Source organism: Arvicanthis niloticus, chromosome 5 (assembly GCF_011762505.2).
Source record: "Arvicanthis niloticus isolate mArvNil1 chromosome 5, mArvNil1.pat.X, whole genome shotgun sequence".
Taxonomy (NCBI): domain Eukaryota; kingdom Metazoa; phylum Chordata; class Mammalia; order Rodentia; family Muridae; genus Arvicanthis; species Arvicanthis niloticus.
This window is the reverse complement of record NC_047662.1, coordinates 83,975,015-83,989,660: the sequence shown is the minus strand read 5'-3', so window position 1 is coordinate 83,989,660 and position 14,646 is coordinate 83,975,015. Positions and strand designations below refer to the sequence as shown.

Genomic DNA, 14,646 nt, shown 5'->3' with positions numbered 1-14,646 from the left:
TACAGTAGTGGTGATACAGTGATGTCGTGATGTGATAGTGATGCAGTGATGGTGGTGATGCAGTGATGGTGATGCAGTGGTGATGGTGGTGATATAGTGATGGTGATACAGTGATGGTGATGGTGGTGATGCAGTGATGGTGATGCAGTGGTGGTGGTAATGCAGTGATAGTGGTGGTGATACAGTGATGGTGATGGTAGTGATATAGTGATGGTGATAGTGATGATATAGTGATGGTGGTGGTGATATAGTGGTGGTGGTGGTAATGCAGTGATGGTGGTGGTGATACAATGATGGTGATAGTGATGATGTGATGGTGATGGTGGTGATACAGTGGTGGTGATGGCAGTGATGATTGTAGTGATGGCAGTGATGGTGATATTGATGATGTTGATGCAATGATGGTAGTGTTTCTGATAATGGTGATAGATTGATGGTGGTGGAGATGGTGATGATTGTGATGATAGTTTTGGTGATGGTGGTAATGCAGTCATGGTATTAAGGATGATGATAATGGTAGTAGGGATAATGATGGTACTGCTGATGATGGTGGTGGAGAGGATAATGATGATGTTGGTGGTGATGCAGCGATGGTGGTGAGAATGAGCGATGATGATAGTGATTGTAGTGCTAGTTGTTATTATAATGATGGTGATGATGGTGATAGTGGCGGTCATGCAGTGATGATGATAATGATCTTGCTTGTTGTCATAGTAATAGTGGTAATGGTGGTGGCAATGTGGCGGTCATGGTTGGAATGGCGATGATAGTGATTGTAATGCTGACTGTGAGGCTGATGGTGATTTTGGTGTTTTGGGTGCTGGTATTAATGGTAGTGATGATAGTGGTGGTGAAGGTGGTCCAGCTGCCTAGTGGAGGAGCATCCCATGGCCAGGACTTAACTGGAACAGGAGTTTGAACTTAAATGTTAGAATTTCTCTATTATTCTCAAGAAGTAACTTTCCCCAGCTTCTCCAGGCCTTATTTCCAGTCAGAGCTGGAAGAAGGGCTGGCGGAGGCTAAGGCTGGCTATAACACTCACATGAATTGTGTTTGGCTTCTTCTAGGGTGACCTTGGACCTCTGGGCCCCCCTGGGGAGCAAGGTCTCATCGGGCAGCGGGTAAGTGAAGTACATTTTCCTTCTAGAGCTCCCAGGTCACCTGTGAGCAGTGGACATGAGAAGGGCTTGGATCAACCCCCCAAAACTCTCAGATTCCTCAACTGTAGAAACAGCTCAGGAGTCTTGACAGTTTTGGCTGGTCTCCCTGGGTACCCAGCATCACCACAGAGATATTTAACCTCCAAATACTTTCCTTCAAATATGTGTTCCTTCCAAAACTGTCCTACAGTTAGGCTTTATCTTTCCAAATGAAACCCACGAGGTTGCTTTGCTCTAAGAAGCCCCATGAGACCCTGGTGTCCCTCTCTGTGCTCTGTGCCTCTGCTTGGATGTAGACTCCTGGGAAATGTGAGGACATAGCAGGTATACTTGGCACCTTACAGATGGGGGAGGAAAGGCTCACTAGTGAGTCGTGCAGTCAGCCCTCACTCCATCTCCTCAGCCTCCATCTTCTCCTCCTTATGATGCCTCATGCTCCCTGTGCCCAATCTCAAGAGGCTCCACAAATAAGGCAAAGTGAGAGTAAAGGCCCCGGGTCAGCATTTGAGAGCTTAGACTCCAGAAATGCTAGCCATGCCTGGCCACCAGCTTGATCAGTTGAGTCTCTTTAGAAAACAGTGTTAAGAAAGGTAGGTCCTGAGGCCCCATCTAGACTCAATAAGCTCGAGAGGCAAATGAGCATTCCCCTAACACCCACTGTGTACGAAGCATATTTCTCAGTCTGAGAGCGTGTAGTGAGTAACAGAAGGCCTGTCTAACGGAGCTGATATTCTAGTGGATTGATTATTGATGTCTGCCATGGGTACAAGAGGGGCAGAATCTGCTCACCTTTCGCAGCTTTGCCATTCCTGCATTTGCCATCCTGGGTCCCCTCCTAGCTCTGCCTCTGGACAGCTCTGAATTCTAAAACCAGACGGAGATGCTAATTTAGGTTGGCAGCTGTTTGTAGAGCTGGACGTTTCTAGTTCTAGGAGGACCAGCAGGGACATCAGACAGGGCCTTGTCATTCTTTGCATCTTTCTAGAACTTGCCCACCCAAGTCTACTGACTGGCCTTATGATCCTCATCTGAAATGGGGTTCCAGGAACACTTACTCCAGCTCTCAGAAGGCGGTCTCAGGTGGCTACCACCCATGAGTGGGTTATCCCCTTCCCTGTTAGTCATGTTTTCTAGATGAGAAAGGGATTCCTATAGAAACTAAGATCCTACTTGAGGTTATGGAAGGACTGGTGATACTGAGGTTGGCATTTGTCAGAAACCATTCCCACCCACCAGACCACACTGTCTTCCCCAGCCCAACCAGTGAAGCAGGGTGCCTGGTCCATAAGGCTCTGTGGCCCTTCTTCAGCCCTGCAGAGATCTACTTGTTCAGCTTCTGAGAACCAGTGGGTTCCTGAGCCCCCCAGGGGGATGGAAAGCCCCTTTCACTCCAGGCCAGTAACATCTCCCCATCTTTTTCTCCCAGGGAGAGCCAGGCCTTGAGGGAGACCTTGGCCCCATGGGACCAGATGGCCTGAAGGTGAGTCGTCTGGGCCAGGATCTGGGAATGGCCTCTAACCCTGCTCTAGTTCCCACAGAGCACAGAATGAGCAACTCCTCCCCTGCAGAGGACAGTGGGGAGGAGCAGCGGGGGTTCCAAGGCTGCCCTTGCTCTACCTGGGGCTTTCATATCCTCCCCTTCCAAACACCCTTAAAGAGCTGAAAAGTTCTGATCATCACTAGGGGTCCATAAGTGAGCATTCAGGGGGAACTAGTGCCGAGGGTACGATCGATGCTGCGCCCTCTGAGTTACCTCCGTTGATGCTGGTAGAGTTCAATTTTCGGATGAGGAAACAGACTCGGGGAAGTTAAAAGGCTTGTTGTAGACACACAGCCCAGTATCTGTATATCCAACACCCATTCTGAAGGAGAAAGGGAAAACTGAGGCTCACAGGAAGGCAACGAGGCCTGGGTTCAGAACCGATCGATCACAGGTGCTTCAGTGGGCACTGCTGCTCCCGTGGGAGCTGTAGGCTCTCACCTGAGCTCTATTTGGGCCGGTGATGAGTAGAAACTTCGGGTGTGGAGTAGGCACAGCCCCACCCTCAGCCCCGGGCCTGCCCCAGTCTCCTTCCGAACCTTGTTCCACGAGTAGGCTTTCTCTATGCTGACCTCATCATGCCATAACCTCTATCGTGTATGTCTCCTCTTACCTGCCCTCCACAGTTCTCACAGAAGCGCCTCTGCTTTTCTGAGTCTCAATTTCCCAACTGCAGATCCCTATGCTCCTCACAGTCACCCAGGGACCAGAGAACACTTCTCCTGGGTGCCTTGTCAGCGCATCTGTTTTCTTTGCCAGTGAAAGCGCGCCCCCTGTCGGCCACTTACCCACTTGCTCTTAGCCCCGGCTCTGCTGCCTCCTGGTACAGCTGCTGGGGGGGGGGGGGGGGGGGGCGCAATCTGTTAAGAGCTCCTCCTTGCCGGATGCTGGCCACATCTAGCGGTCAACAGGCCTAGTGCTGCAAAGCACTGTGTGTGCAAGAAATGTCAATCATGGCAGACCTCAAGGGCTTGCTGCGAATTAACTCATCCAAGCTGATCCAGCAGTCTTCCAGGTAGAAACTGAGGCTCACAGCCTCCCCAATCCCTTTCTAGAGACCACTTTTCTCCTGGAGTTTTTACCCCAGGAGTCAGAGCGCAGGTCCAGATTTTGAACAGTCTCTCTTACTTCTGCTTTTGGCAACTCTTGCTCGAGAGCTTCCAAAGCCAAAATCACTTTGCTGTCCTTTGGACTAGGGTTGTCTCTTGGATGCCTGGCACCTTCCTGATCCTTGAGTGGTCCTGGGAGAGACTGCTTCCTATACTGCATGTCCAGGGGTCACCTTTGTGCAGTCAGCTGCTTCTTCAATGGACGCAGCACTTCACAGTGCTCTCGTGTGCAGTATCCCTGTTGATAACAGTGGAGGTGGCAGTCACCCCCAGCATGCGCTACCATAGGCTGTGCTGAGTGGGATGCATAGTCTCTCGTAGTCCATCTATACAGGAGTCCATTTACAAATGAGCGAGCTGGCCAGAGTTACAGTTTTAAAGGACCATGACCTGGATATGAGGGAGACTCGGTTCCCTGAGCTCAGATCCCTGCTTCTCCATGTGCTCAGTTCCTCCATCCGTGGACTGGGAGGATTGAGAGAGGCCACCCAGAAGGCTTCCTGAGCCTTGGCGGATATCATGGATTCCAGAAGTCTCCAGGGACCCTTACAGCCCATTCTCATGGGCCCCACAGCACCCCATTTCCAGCTGTGTGGGAGTCAGGCCATGAATAGTCACTGGAGACTGGTTCTGGCAGGGCCTGGGCCTAGCTTGGCTACCTGGAGCAACCAGCCTACAAGTGAGACAGCAGGTGGCCAGAATGACAAGCCAGAAGCACAGTCCTAGAGCCAGGGGAGTCTAAGAGAGCCGGGTCTGGGCCAGCAGGTCTCTGTGCCAGGCTGTGCTTGGACTCCGACAAGCTCAGTGGAAAGGGACCGTGCAAGCCATCCTAGTGCCCAGCTCTGCTCCAAGCTGGCCTGTTCCTCAGTTTGAGCTGTCCTATGTCATGTGGCACCTACAGCTGTCCCCCAGGCCAAGCTGGAAAGTACCTACAACTCTCCATGCCAATCTCACTTCCCCGAAGGTCAGGCTCCATCCACCACATCTGTATCCAGAGTCTCTCTTCCTGGCCAGACCAAACCAGATTCCTTCTGCCCCTCTCCCACGGCTGCTCTGAGTCTTGCATGCAATTGTTAGCACTGTTTCTTTCCAAACCCACTACCAACACCCCCTTCCTTGAAATGGGGCCCTCTGCCTTCTTTCCCAGGACCTGCAACAGTCACAGTGAGGCCACACAGACATGCTGCAAGCTCCATGCCTGCCATCCCTTTGGAGATAGGGCTTTCGATAGACAGTCCCTGACCCTGCAGCCACTGCTGGAACTATAGCTCGCTCCCTGCCCTGGCAGAGCTCAGGCAGTTCTGCCCAGGCCGTGAGGAAAAGATGGCAAGGCTGGCATTCAGAGGTAGAGTACACACAGCCACAAGGGCTGCACCCATGACGTGTTGCAAAGCTAACGCTATGGAGGACCCCACGCACCTGAGCCTCAGGCTCCTGAAGCCCATGCAGGGGCTACATAGGAAAGGCTCTTAGAGTCCTGAGTCTCCGGGAGTTCTTGCTACACCTTGCTTACCCACAGAAACTCCTCCCTTGGGCTCCCATTTTCCAGGACTTGGCGCCAGATGCAGATTAAGTGTACCCCAAATGGTGGCACTTGGGGCCAACTGGCTTGACTTATCTTGGCCTCAGTTTCCCCATCGGTAACAAACACTAAATGAGTACCTGCAGGGAAAGGCTCTGGTGAAGCTGAGCTCAGAACTGAAGACATGTCAGCAACTAACTGGTTGCCTGAGGTGTGGGGCTTTTAATGATCTGGCTTTTAATGTTCTCTCTCTCTTTCTCTCTCTCTCTCTCTCTCCCCCTCCTGACCCATGACCCAGGGGGACAGAGGTGACCCAGGGCCTGATGGCGAGCATGGCGAAAAGGGCCAGGAAGGGCTGAAAGGAGAGGATGGGCTCCCTGGGCCCCCAGGCATTACTGGTGTCCGGGTGAGTGTACAGCATGGGTCTCTGGGTGAGGGGTACTCATACGTGTCCAGACCTCCTGAGATTCTCTAGTTTGTCCCTCCCCTACTCAGCTTTCCTGTGGCCTCCTGTGCCCTCAGGAAAAACTCTATTCCCTGTGGCCCTGTAACCTCATCTCTTCTAGCTCCACACCCAGCCTGATTTTTGTCTCCTGGAATGAGCTTGCCCTGCCTCTGGGCCTTTGCACCTGCTCCTCTAGTGTGAGCACACTCTCCCTTCTTTCCTGTGTGCCTTCAGTCCTGCTCACAGACAGACATCCCTGATCCTGGGCTAGGTCTCTGTCTTTCAGGGTCATCCAGGACCTTGCTGTGGCTCCTAGCCCACTCTGGCCTCAGTCTTACTATGTTGAAAATTTAGAAAGAATGTGTGCCAAGATGATTTTGAGTTCTAAAGTCCTAAGGCCACTTTCTCAGTCTCCAAGGAGGCCAGAACCTTGTGTAATTTACATTTGTTTTCCTTATGTAACATCAGAGAGGGCACACATTATTGACTGAAAATACAGCTCTGCTCCCCACTCGGGTAGAACTTTATTCAGATGTGACCACAGACACCATGAGTATCTTCCCTGGGCCCCTGGGAGAGGAGAGAAGCTATTTTGTTTCAGTGTTTGCAGACAGCATGCCCAGTGCTTTCCAGACTGTTCTTTAATTAGCTAGCATCCCTGAAGGCTGGGAGACTCAGACAGTTAAAGGAACCTGGCCCAGGCCACACAGTAAGAAACAGCAGAGCCAGGATTTGAACCCTTGTTATGTACATTTTGTCTGTCTGCAGTAGACTCACTGGAATTCAGAGCCTGTGGGGGAAAGGACAGATGATAGGTAGGGCATTCTGATATTTGGCTGATGGCTTGGAGCTTTACTGTGTAACAGAGCCAAGGGTGTATATGGAGCAGAACTCTGTGGTCAGCTCAGTGTCCTGCCAGGCCCCTGGAATCCGGCCACCTTGCAACAAGCCACCAGAGAGAGTCAGGCCTGCAGGTGTCCGCTGTGAGCCAGCCTTGGCCTTAGCCCAACTCTGCGATTTCCCTACTGCCCACCCCACCACGACAGGTTCTTGCCATTAAGTGGACTCAGCAGCCCATGCTTCTTCTAGCCTGCTCCTGACAGCTCTTCAGCACTGAAGTGACCAGTCTGGGAGGGATCCAGATTAGCCAGCAACATACTGGCCGTGGGAAAGTATTTGTTACCTAAAAATAGAGCTGAAAGTGCTAATAGCCCTCAGAAGCAAGGGGATGAGGTCACCGCTCAGCCCCAGAGTGCAGGAGGGGCGCCTGTCAGACACGCCCACCGCTGCTTTCTTCCGCCCTGGGGCTGTGGGTAAGAAGAGCTTTAGCAAGAAGGGATGGCTCTTACCTCACTATTCCCTTGTGTGACTTTGTCGTGGCTTCTGGCCCACTCTGGCCTCAGTCGTCTTACTATGTTGAAAATTTAGAAAGACTATATGCCAAGATTATTTTGAGTTCTAAAGTCCTATGGCCACTTTCTCAGCGAGTGTGTGGTTCTGCTGTGGAGTCGGGAGCAACCGACCTGGATATATACTCGGAACCTGAGTTCAAAGGTCAGACCTGGGTTCCTGGCTCGAATAACCTTCCTTCAGTGTGTCAGGCAAACAGCTGCCCATCGCCCAACCTTGGTGTTCTCAATTATAAAGAGAAAACAGGAAGCTACAGACATAGTCTAGTGGATGGAGGGCTTGCTCCACAAGGAGGAGGGCCTGAGTTTGGATCACAGTACCCATGTGAACAGCTGGGCATGGCCATTGTGTGCTGGTGACCTTCAAGCTAGGAGCTTGACGGCCAGTTGGCATAGGCAAGACACAACTTTAGACACTTTGTCTCCAGGCAATAAAGTTGTGAGCAATAAAGGGAAACATGCAGTGTCCTCTGCCCTCCACAAATGCACACACAGGCATGAGTACACACATGCTCAGACACACGCTCCTTACCTATACACACACCAGAGAGTTGGAAGGAGAAACACTAGGTGAGAAAACCCTTTACAAGAATGCATGGAGACAGGGAGGTTTGGAGGAAAAGGTATGTAGGAGCTGCTGGTGGTAGCTGCATTTGGTCACGGGACCGTGGTTGCCATGGCAGCAATGTGAGGTTTGTGTTCCGTGGTCCCTCACAGTTCTCATATGCCGAGGTTGGCAGCGTCTCTCTGGCCTACGTGCACACTGGGCTGTCGGCACAAGCTCTGCATTTGGGTTTCTTTGGCATCGTGGCTGCCCCAGGAATGTTTCGTACTCCATGGGTTGGAGACCGATGATTACTTGGAAATAGCATTTTATAAGCCACCAGGGCCTTTCTAGAAACGTGTCTACGGTCACATGCTATGTGACAATGTTTCATCCTCAAGGGGACAGCACATAGACCGATGGTCATGTAAGATCATACAGACTAGTAAAGCCATTTTTTTCCCATAACTTCTCTGATGCACAATGACCAAACGGCCTAGAAACCAGCTGTGTCCCCAGCAGTAGTTGGCTGGAGCCTGCCTGTGATAGAACCCAGCAGAGGCTTCTTTTCTAGCCCCAGCCTCAGCCTCCAGGTACTCTGATGATCTCAGGGTCCCCCCACAGGATGCTCACGGCTGGAGGGGCATGGTTCCACCCCCTCCCACTGCACCAGTTCTGAGATTCACACTGAGGCAGGATAGTGTGCTTAAGAAGCTGTGGAGAAGGTCACAGGATGGCCAGAGTTTTATTATTGACAAAGCATCATTGCTCAGCTGGTGCTGTGTGGTAGAAGTAAGAGAGCCATGTCCGTAACTTAAGGTCCTCCAGTGAGTACTTCAAAAGGAGAAATGAACAAGTCAGGTGAGTGGAAGTGATATCTCTTCAGTCCAGTAGATCCCAAATAGTCTTTCAACATAGTGTAAGTATTTAGAGAGCACTAACGGGGCCCAGCGAGATGGCTCAGCAGGTAAAGGTGCTTGCTGCCAAGCCTGGCAGCTGCAGTTCAGTAGCCGGAACCCACATGGTGAAATTCTACCACAGGCTCTTCTCTGAGCTCGTATCTTCCCTGTGGCATGTACTTCCTACCACACACAAAACATAAATAAATGAAAACACAATTAAATAATAAAAAAATAGAATAAAAATTTAAGATTTAAAATCATTTTAAAAAGGACCTCTTTTCTGGACTAAAATTTTCAGATCCACCCACAGACTCCCCCAGCTCAGATGTAAGTTTCCCTGGGCACACTTGATCTTTGTGCCCAGACTTCAGAAAACGGGCAACTGAAAGCACACATTTGACTACAGAGGGAATAGCCTGTGTGTTTAGAGGGGAGGTTATCTGGCTCCCAGCATGATGCTCGCTGTGAGGAGACCCCCAGGGAGTGTTTAGCAGTGACTGGGATGTGGATGAGACCACTGGATGACTGCATCAGGGTCAACTGCACACCAGGGGTACCTGGGCCAAGCCCTCCTCTAGGAAACAGGGTGGCTGTCAGTACAGGGAGTCCCTAGCAGAATGGAACAGTGCCAACCAAAGGGATATCTCAGTACAGATAGCTGGCTCCTGTGCTTCACATAACCGGGACACAATGGCAGAGGCAGCAGGAGATCACTGTCCTTGAAGAAGCCACCTCCACACTCCAAACGGCTGCTGTGGGTGACACTGTTGTGAATGTGCCCATGTCACCAAGTTGAATCCTTAAGCTCTGTGAGGCCACCTAAGATTCTGCGTCCATGATGCAGACCAAGACACCAACCAGGGAGCGAGGTTCTGCTCGAGGCTGCAGAGCACGAGTACTGAGCGACAGTTTGGTTTGGAACCAGGTGTCCAGCTTCCACATGAGGATGCTGCTTGGAGCTGCTCTGGTTCCCTCGGTCCTGAAATTTATTTCTCATGCTCTTTCCTCTGTGTCCCTCAGGGTCGTGAAGGAAAGCCTGGCAAGCAGGGTGAGAAGGGCCAGAGGGGACCTAAGGTAAGTCCTCTGCCTTTGAGGGTCACATCCCTCCCCAACTCATCTCCCTGAGCCAGCAGCCACAGGCTGATCCTCTCTCTCTCTCTCTCTCTCTCTCTCTCTCTCTGTCTCTCTCTCTCTCTCTCTAGGGTGCCAAAGGCTACCAAGGACAGCTGGGAGAGATGGGCATCCCTGGAGACCCTGGGCCCCCTGGGACCCCAGGTCCTAAAGGGTCCCGGGGCACCCTAGGACCAATGGTAAGGATGGGCCAAGGGAAGAGAACAAGATTAGCTTGGGGTACTGGCTCCCCTATAAGAACCACTCACCCCACTGTTACAGAATCCTAGGTTTCCTGTCACAAGTCACCTCATTTCTAACACAGATCCCTTTGGGAATTTTCCAAAGCCTTGAATATACATAGTCATGGCAGACAAAACATATCTTGCAGACTACAGGCTGCAGTAGGCCCCTGGTGCTTTCTGTGGACACTGGTTGATAAAAGCCCTGAGGGGTGGAAAAGGATCCAGATCCCTGGGTACAGGGTGAGGTGCTTCAGGTCTCTGGATGTCTGAGAGAGAGTCCTAGGGCCCTGCTAGACTATCCTGAGGCAGAGCCCACGAGTATTGACAGCTGAGGTGAGAGAAGACACCATCATGGAGCAGAGGAGGGGTTGTGGTATCTTTGAACAAATGGAGCAGTACCCTTTTGTGTGGAGTAAAAGTTTTTCTGCCACATGTGTGATGTCATGGGTGAAAGCCGTGGAGAGACACAGGCGTGTCCATTAGACAGTGCTTCTCCTAGAATCCAGACTCAGGTACTGCAAGCATTGGTAGCAGTTTGCTGGAGGAAGCCGAGTAGGGAAAGTCCCTTCTTTATGATACTTATTTAACTGGAAGTCTCAGTTGAGCAGTAATAGCAGCTTAGCTCAGGTGGTTATTAAGGTTCTGAAAAAATGTCACCTACATCTTCATAAACCATAGGAGCATAGAGAAGGGAGGGCTAGGGAGGCGGGGCCTGGGAGGGGGCCTCTTGCCTTCCACCTTGTCCACCTTGTCCATCGTGTGTAGGTGCAAGGCTGCTGAGCTGAGCAGCTGGAACTAGGGGAGGGAGTCTCTACCGTGTCCCTGCTGTGGGAGACTTACTATATACCAACAAGGGTCTTCTCTCTAGGGTGCTCCAGGACGGATGGGAGCCCAAGGAGAGCCAGGATTGGCTGGTTATAATGTAAGTGGTACACATTTAAGGGGCATCTCCTTCTCACCCTCTGGAACTCTATCCCTGCATGCTGAGTCCTTCCCACCAGAGGGGAAGAGATATGGATCCCATAGCCTCAGGGGACTCCCGGACCCATAGATTAGGGTGGGGCAAGGGTAGAATTGGAGTGAAGGGGCAGAGAGAGTGCCAGTACCCACCCCAGGTCTAGAGTCCTCCCTGCAGGACGGGTGCAGGTCCCTATAGAGGGAGCACTGTGCTCCCAGTCTCTTCATACCCATCTGGGAGATGAAGGCTCAGAAAAGACAGGCTTGGTTAGAAAGGAATGGGGGCTCAGGGTGGTTAGAGAGCACATGTGCAGGCTAGGCCTGGCAGCTTCGTGCTTTTGGGAGTGGAGACCACATCCAGTCTTAGTGGCCTTTGCCAGACCCAGGGACTGCAGGAGACATACAGGAAAGAGAGAAGGGAGAAACAAAAGAACAAAGGAGACGGGTGGGGGGACTAGAGAGTGGGTGGCAGCTCAGAGTTGCCCGCAATGTCGAGATGGCCTTTTCCCATAGCTCTGCCAAGGTAGCTTCCCTCTCCTTTGGACTCCAATCTGCCCCAGGGTACTACAGTAGGGCCCTACTATCTAAGTTGTCACAGGACTGGAAGTGTGTCTGCGACCAACAGGCATATCCGAAAAACCAGGTCCCAGAGAGGTTCAGGGCAGGGATGGGATCTCTTATACTGTCCCGTGTCCCCGTCTCTGAGTCCCTGTCCTTTGTCATCTGTCTCTCTTGTCATCAAATCCTTTTCGTTTTCTTCCATTTTGTTTGCCTGCAGGGACACAAGGGCGTCACAGGACCTCTCGGGCCTCCCGGACCCAAAGGCGAGAAGGTAGGTACTGAATCTTTAAGCAGTGGCTATCTAGAGTCAAGGTCAGCTCTGGGGCTATGGGGATAGGGCAGCATGGAGCAGGACATGGCATCCCTGCACTCGCAACTTTAGGGTCACCTGGCAGAAATGAACAGTTGTGTCACGGCCAAGTCTCTGTTATTCCCTCATGCTTGTGAAGGGAGCATTGGAACTACACATGAGGCGCTCACGGCATGGGGGGGAGGAACACTGAAGAAGGAGACGGCTCAGGCGGAGGGCCCCAGGGATGTAAGCCCTTCCATTAGGACTCTGGAATTGGGAGAAACTACAGGGTGGGGTGCAAGGGAGAAGCTTGGCCTGGTGTGAACACTGTTCACAGTGAGGAGCACATGAGGGTCCAAAGGTTGAAGGAATGGCTTTTGGGTCACATCTCCAATGATGCCCAGTAGGGCCTCCTGTCCTCCCTTTTCTCCCTCTTCCCTCTTCCCCCTTTCCCCTCTCCCTGTCCTCTTCCTCCTCATGGCTGGAAGGTTTCCTAGCAGGCTGCACCCCTGCCTCCTTGTTCCTGGCCTCCCCAACCATCCTTTCTTTTGCTGACTCAGCTTCCCACTAACTAAGTCCCGCTGTGGTGAGTCACACTGGCTTGGCATGCTGTCTTCGAGCCCCTCCTCCTGCATGCACGAGTACAGATCTACAAATACAGTGTCCCAGTCCCTGAAAGGCTGTAGGGAACACATTCAGACTCTCAGCTCTCCTTAGCCATCATAAGGCTGCCAGGGATGACACAAACTCCTGGGCCATGTGGAGACAGAGCCCCAAGTGCCACAACCCAGGGTCAGGGGTAATCCCCACAACATGGCTATGACAACTCTAGGTGACATAATGCACTAGGACTGCTGTCACATGCAGAGTTCATTGTTGTTGGGGATGTTCTGTGGCTCACGACTGCCCCGTAATGAACAGCCTGCCACAGACTGGTCAGGGCTGGGAGGAGGAGTGGGTTGCAAGGGAGATTTGTGGAAGGCCTGCTCTTTCCCCCAGGATTTCCCCGTCATTGTTGTACAGAACAGGTGGAGAAACCCAGCCTCTTGGTGCATAGGGGTCTGCTCTAAACAGTAGGTGGAGGGTGTTCCTGAGTCCTATTCCTCTAGCCAGAATCCGACCCAGAGTGTGACCCAGCCTGCACTTGTAGATAGGTGTCTTTGTCTGTACAGGTAGCCAGAGGGAGGGGGAGACTTAGAACTAGGCCACAAGGTTCCTCAGCCTCATTTCCCTGTTCTATAAAATGGGAAATATCCCAATATCCCAAGATTGCTATAGAATCTGTAAGATAATATATAAAACGAATCTTTAAATGCCTAACAAAAGCCTGTCTGGTAAGCCCTGGTGTCCTCTGGAGATTTCAGTCCCCTGACACCGTCCACAGTTTGATCAGAAGTGTTTGCAGGAAGGGAGGGAATCCCACCCTCTAGGTCACAGCTCTGGGGTGGCCCCAGGCTGGGTCTCACTCACCTTTAACTGCTGCCTGTGGGAACCTCAGGTGGCTGAGGGTAGGGCACCAACGTTCAGACTGGCCAGGGTGCTTCCCAGTTTTGACCACTTCCCTCTTGTTCCTCATGGTTCTTTCCAATCCTGTGGGCAGCAGGGCACTCGGAGTACCCTGGCTAGAGTCTTTTATCCAAAAGGGTTTCCCAGGAGAGGTGACATCAGTTTTTCTAAGACTCTGAGGTCCTGTTGCCCTATGCAGCTCCATTTCAACCATCTGCAAAGCTGCCAAGAGCTTATCCTACACTTGAACCAGGGCCTAAGGTGGCCTGCCTTGACCCAAAGTCTCCACTGTAGTCTCTGCTCCTCTTTCAGCCTGTCCTAAGCATCCACGTGGCATGTGGACACTGTTGTCACTATTACCTACAATGGCAGTTTTGACCGCTGGTTTCCTAGTCTGCTTGCCTCTGGAGGCTGGCCTCCATCCCTGAGGAAGGTGCCTTCTGGCCTGCGGTTCAGTAACTCGCAGAGTGGCCTTTGCCTAATGCTGGTTCTGTGGTGTCCACAGGGGGAGCAGGGCGAGGATGGAAAGACGGAGGGGCCCCCTGGACCACCTGGAGATCGGGTAAGTTCCCTTTCTGTTCCCCCTGACCTCTCAGTGTAATCAGGCACCTGCTGGGCAGGTCTAGGTTGCTGAGAACCCACGGAAGGTGTGGCTCATGTTTATCCATTGTCCCTGTCATTCAGGGTCCTGTGGGTGATCGAGGAGACCGTGGGGAGCCAGGCGACCCTGGATACCCTGTAAGTATCAGAGCTCTACCATTGGTGAGGGCAGGGATAGTGGGAAAAGGGATGCCAGTATGAACTGGACACAGGCTCCTGCCTCTACCTGCCTTTCTCCATTGGCCATAAGGGGCAGAGAACATCCCATTATGAAGCCAGATTAACACCATGAAGGGAAGGCCCAGCCTCTCCTGAGAGGCCTCTCCTGAAGGCTATGGGGACATAAACAATCCACACAGCTAGCAGATTGAGTTTCCTTCCAGCATGGTCCTGGGTAATGATTTCTTCTAGGGGTGAGGCATGGGGACTGGGTCAGTTCCCCATTTATGTCTTGGAACAGCCTTCCTAGCAGAGGCAACTCTTATACTTCCCTCCATTCAAGCAGGACCATTGCTGCTCCGCCCACTTAGCACTAAGAAAGCTAGGACTTAGAGGGTCAGTGATGTGGTCAGGAAGAACACCAATCCCCTGGCCACTTCTGAGGGGCCCTCACCTGTCTCTCCTTCACTTTCAGGGTCAAGAGGGAGTTCAAGGCCTCCGTGGAGAACCAGGCCAGCAGGGCCAGCCTGTGAGTCCTGTATCTTCTGCTATAAGCAGGGTGGAGAGCATCAGAAACGAACTCTT

At 52.0% G+C, this 14,646-nt stretch overlaps 1 protein-coding gene across 4 annotated transcripts in view; it reads left to right on the top strand.

The window, feature by feature from the left end:
• Window positions 1-14,646, top strand: part of Col27a1 (collagen type XXVII alpha 1 chain) — a 120,294-nt gene that overhangs the window by 90,993 nt on the left and 14,655 nt on the right. For all 4 annotated transcript variants that reach the window (XR_013110643.1, XM_076934822.1, XM_076934823.1 and 1 more), the window contains exons 35-44: window positions 1,068-1,121; window positions 2,587-2,640; window positions 5,630-5,737; window positions 9,652-9,705; window positions 9,834-9,941; window positions 10,855-10,908; window positions 11,722-11,775; window positions 13,808-13,864; window positions 13,987-14,040; window positions 14,537-14,590. Coding sequence is in view for 3 of the 4 variants with exons in the window: in XM_076934822.1 (XP_076790937.1) it covers window positions 1,068-1,121; window positions 2,587-2,640; window positions 5,630-5,737; window positions 9,652-9,705; window positions 9,834-9,941; window positions 10,855-10,908; window positions 11,722-11,775; window positions 13,808-13,864; window positions 13,987-14,040; window positions 14,537-14,590 (651 nt within the window). In the remaining variant the exon portion in view is untranslated. The remainder of the gene's footprint in view (window positions 1-1,067; window positions 1,122-2,586; window positions 2,641-5,629; window positions 5,738-9,651; window positions 9,706-9,833; window positions 9,942-10,854; window positions 10,909-11,721; window positions 11,776-13,807; window positions 13,865-13,986; window positions 14,041-14,536; window positions 14,591-14,646) is intronic.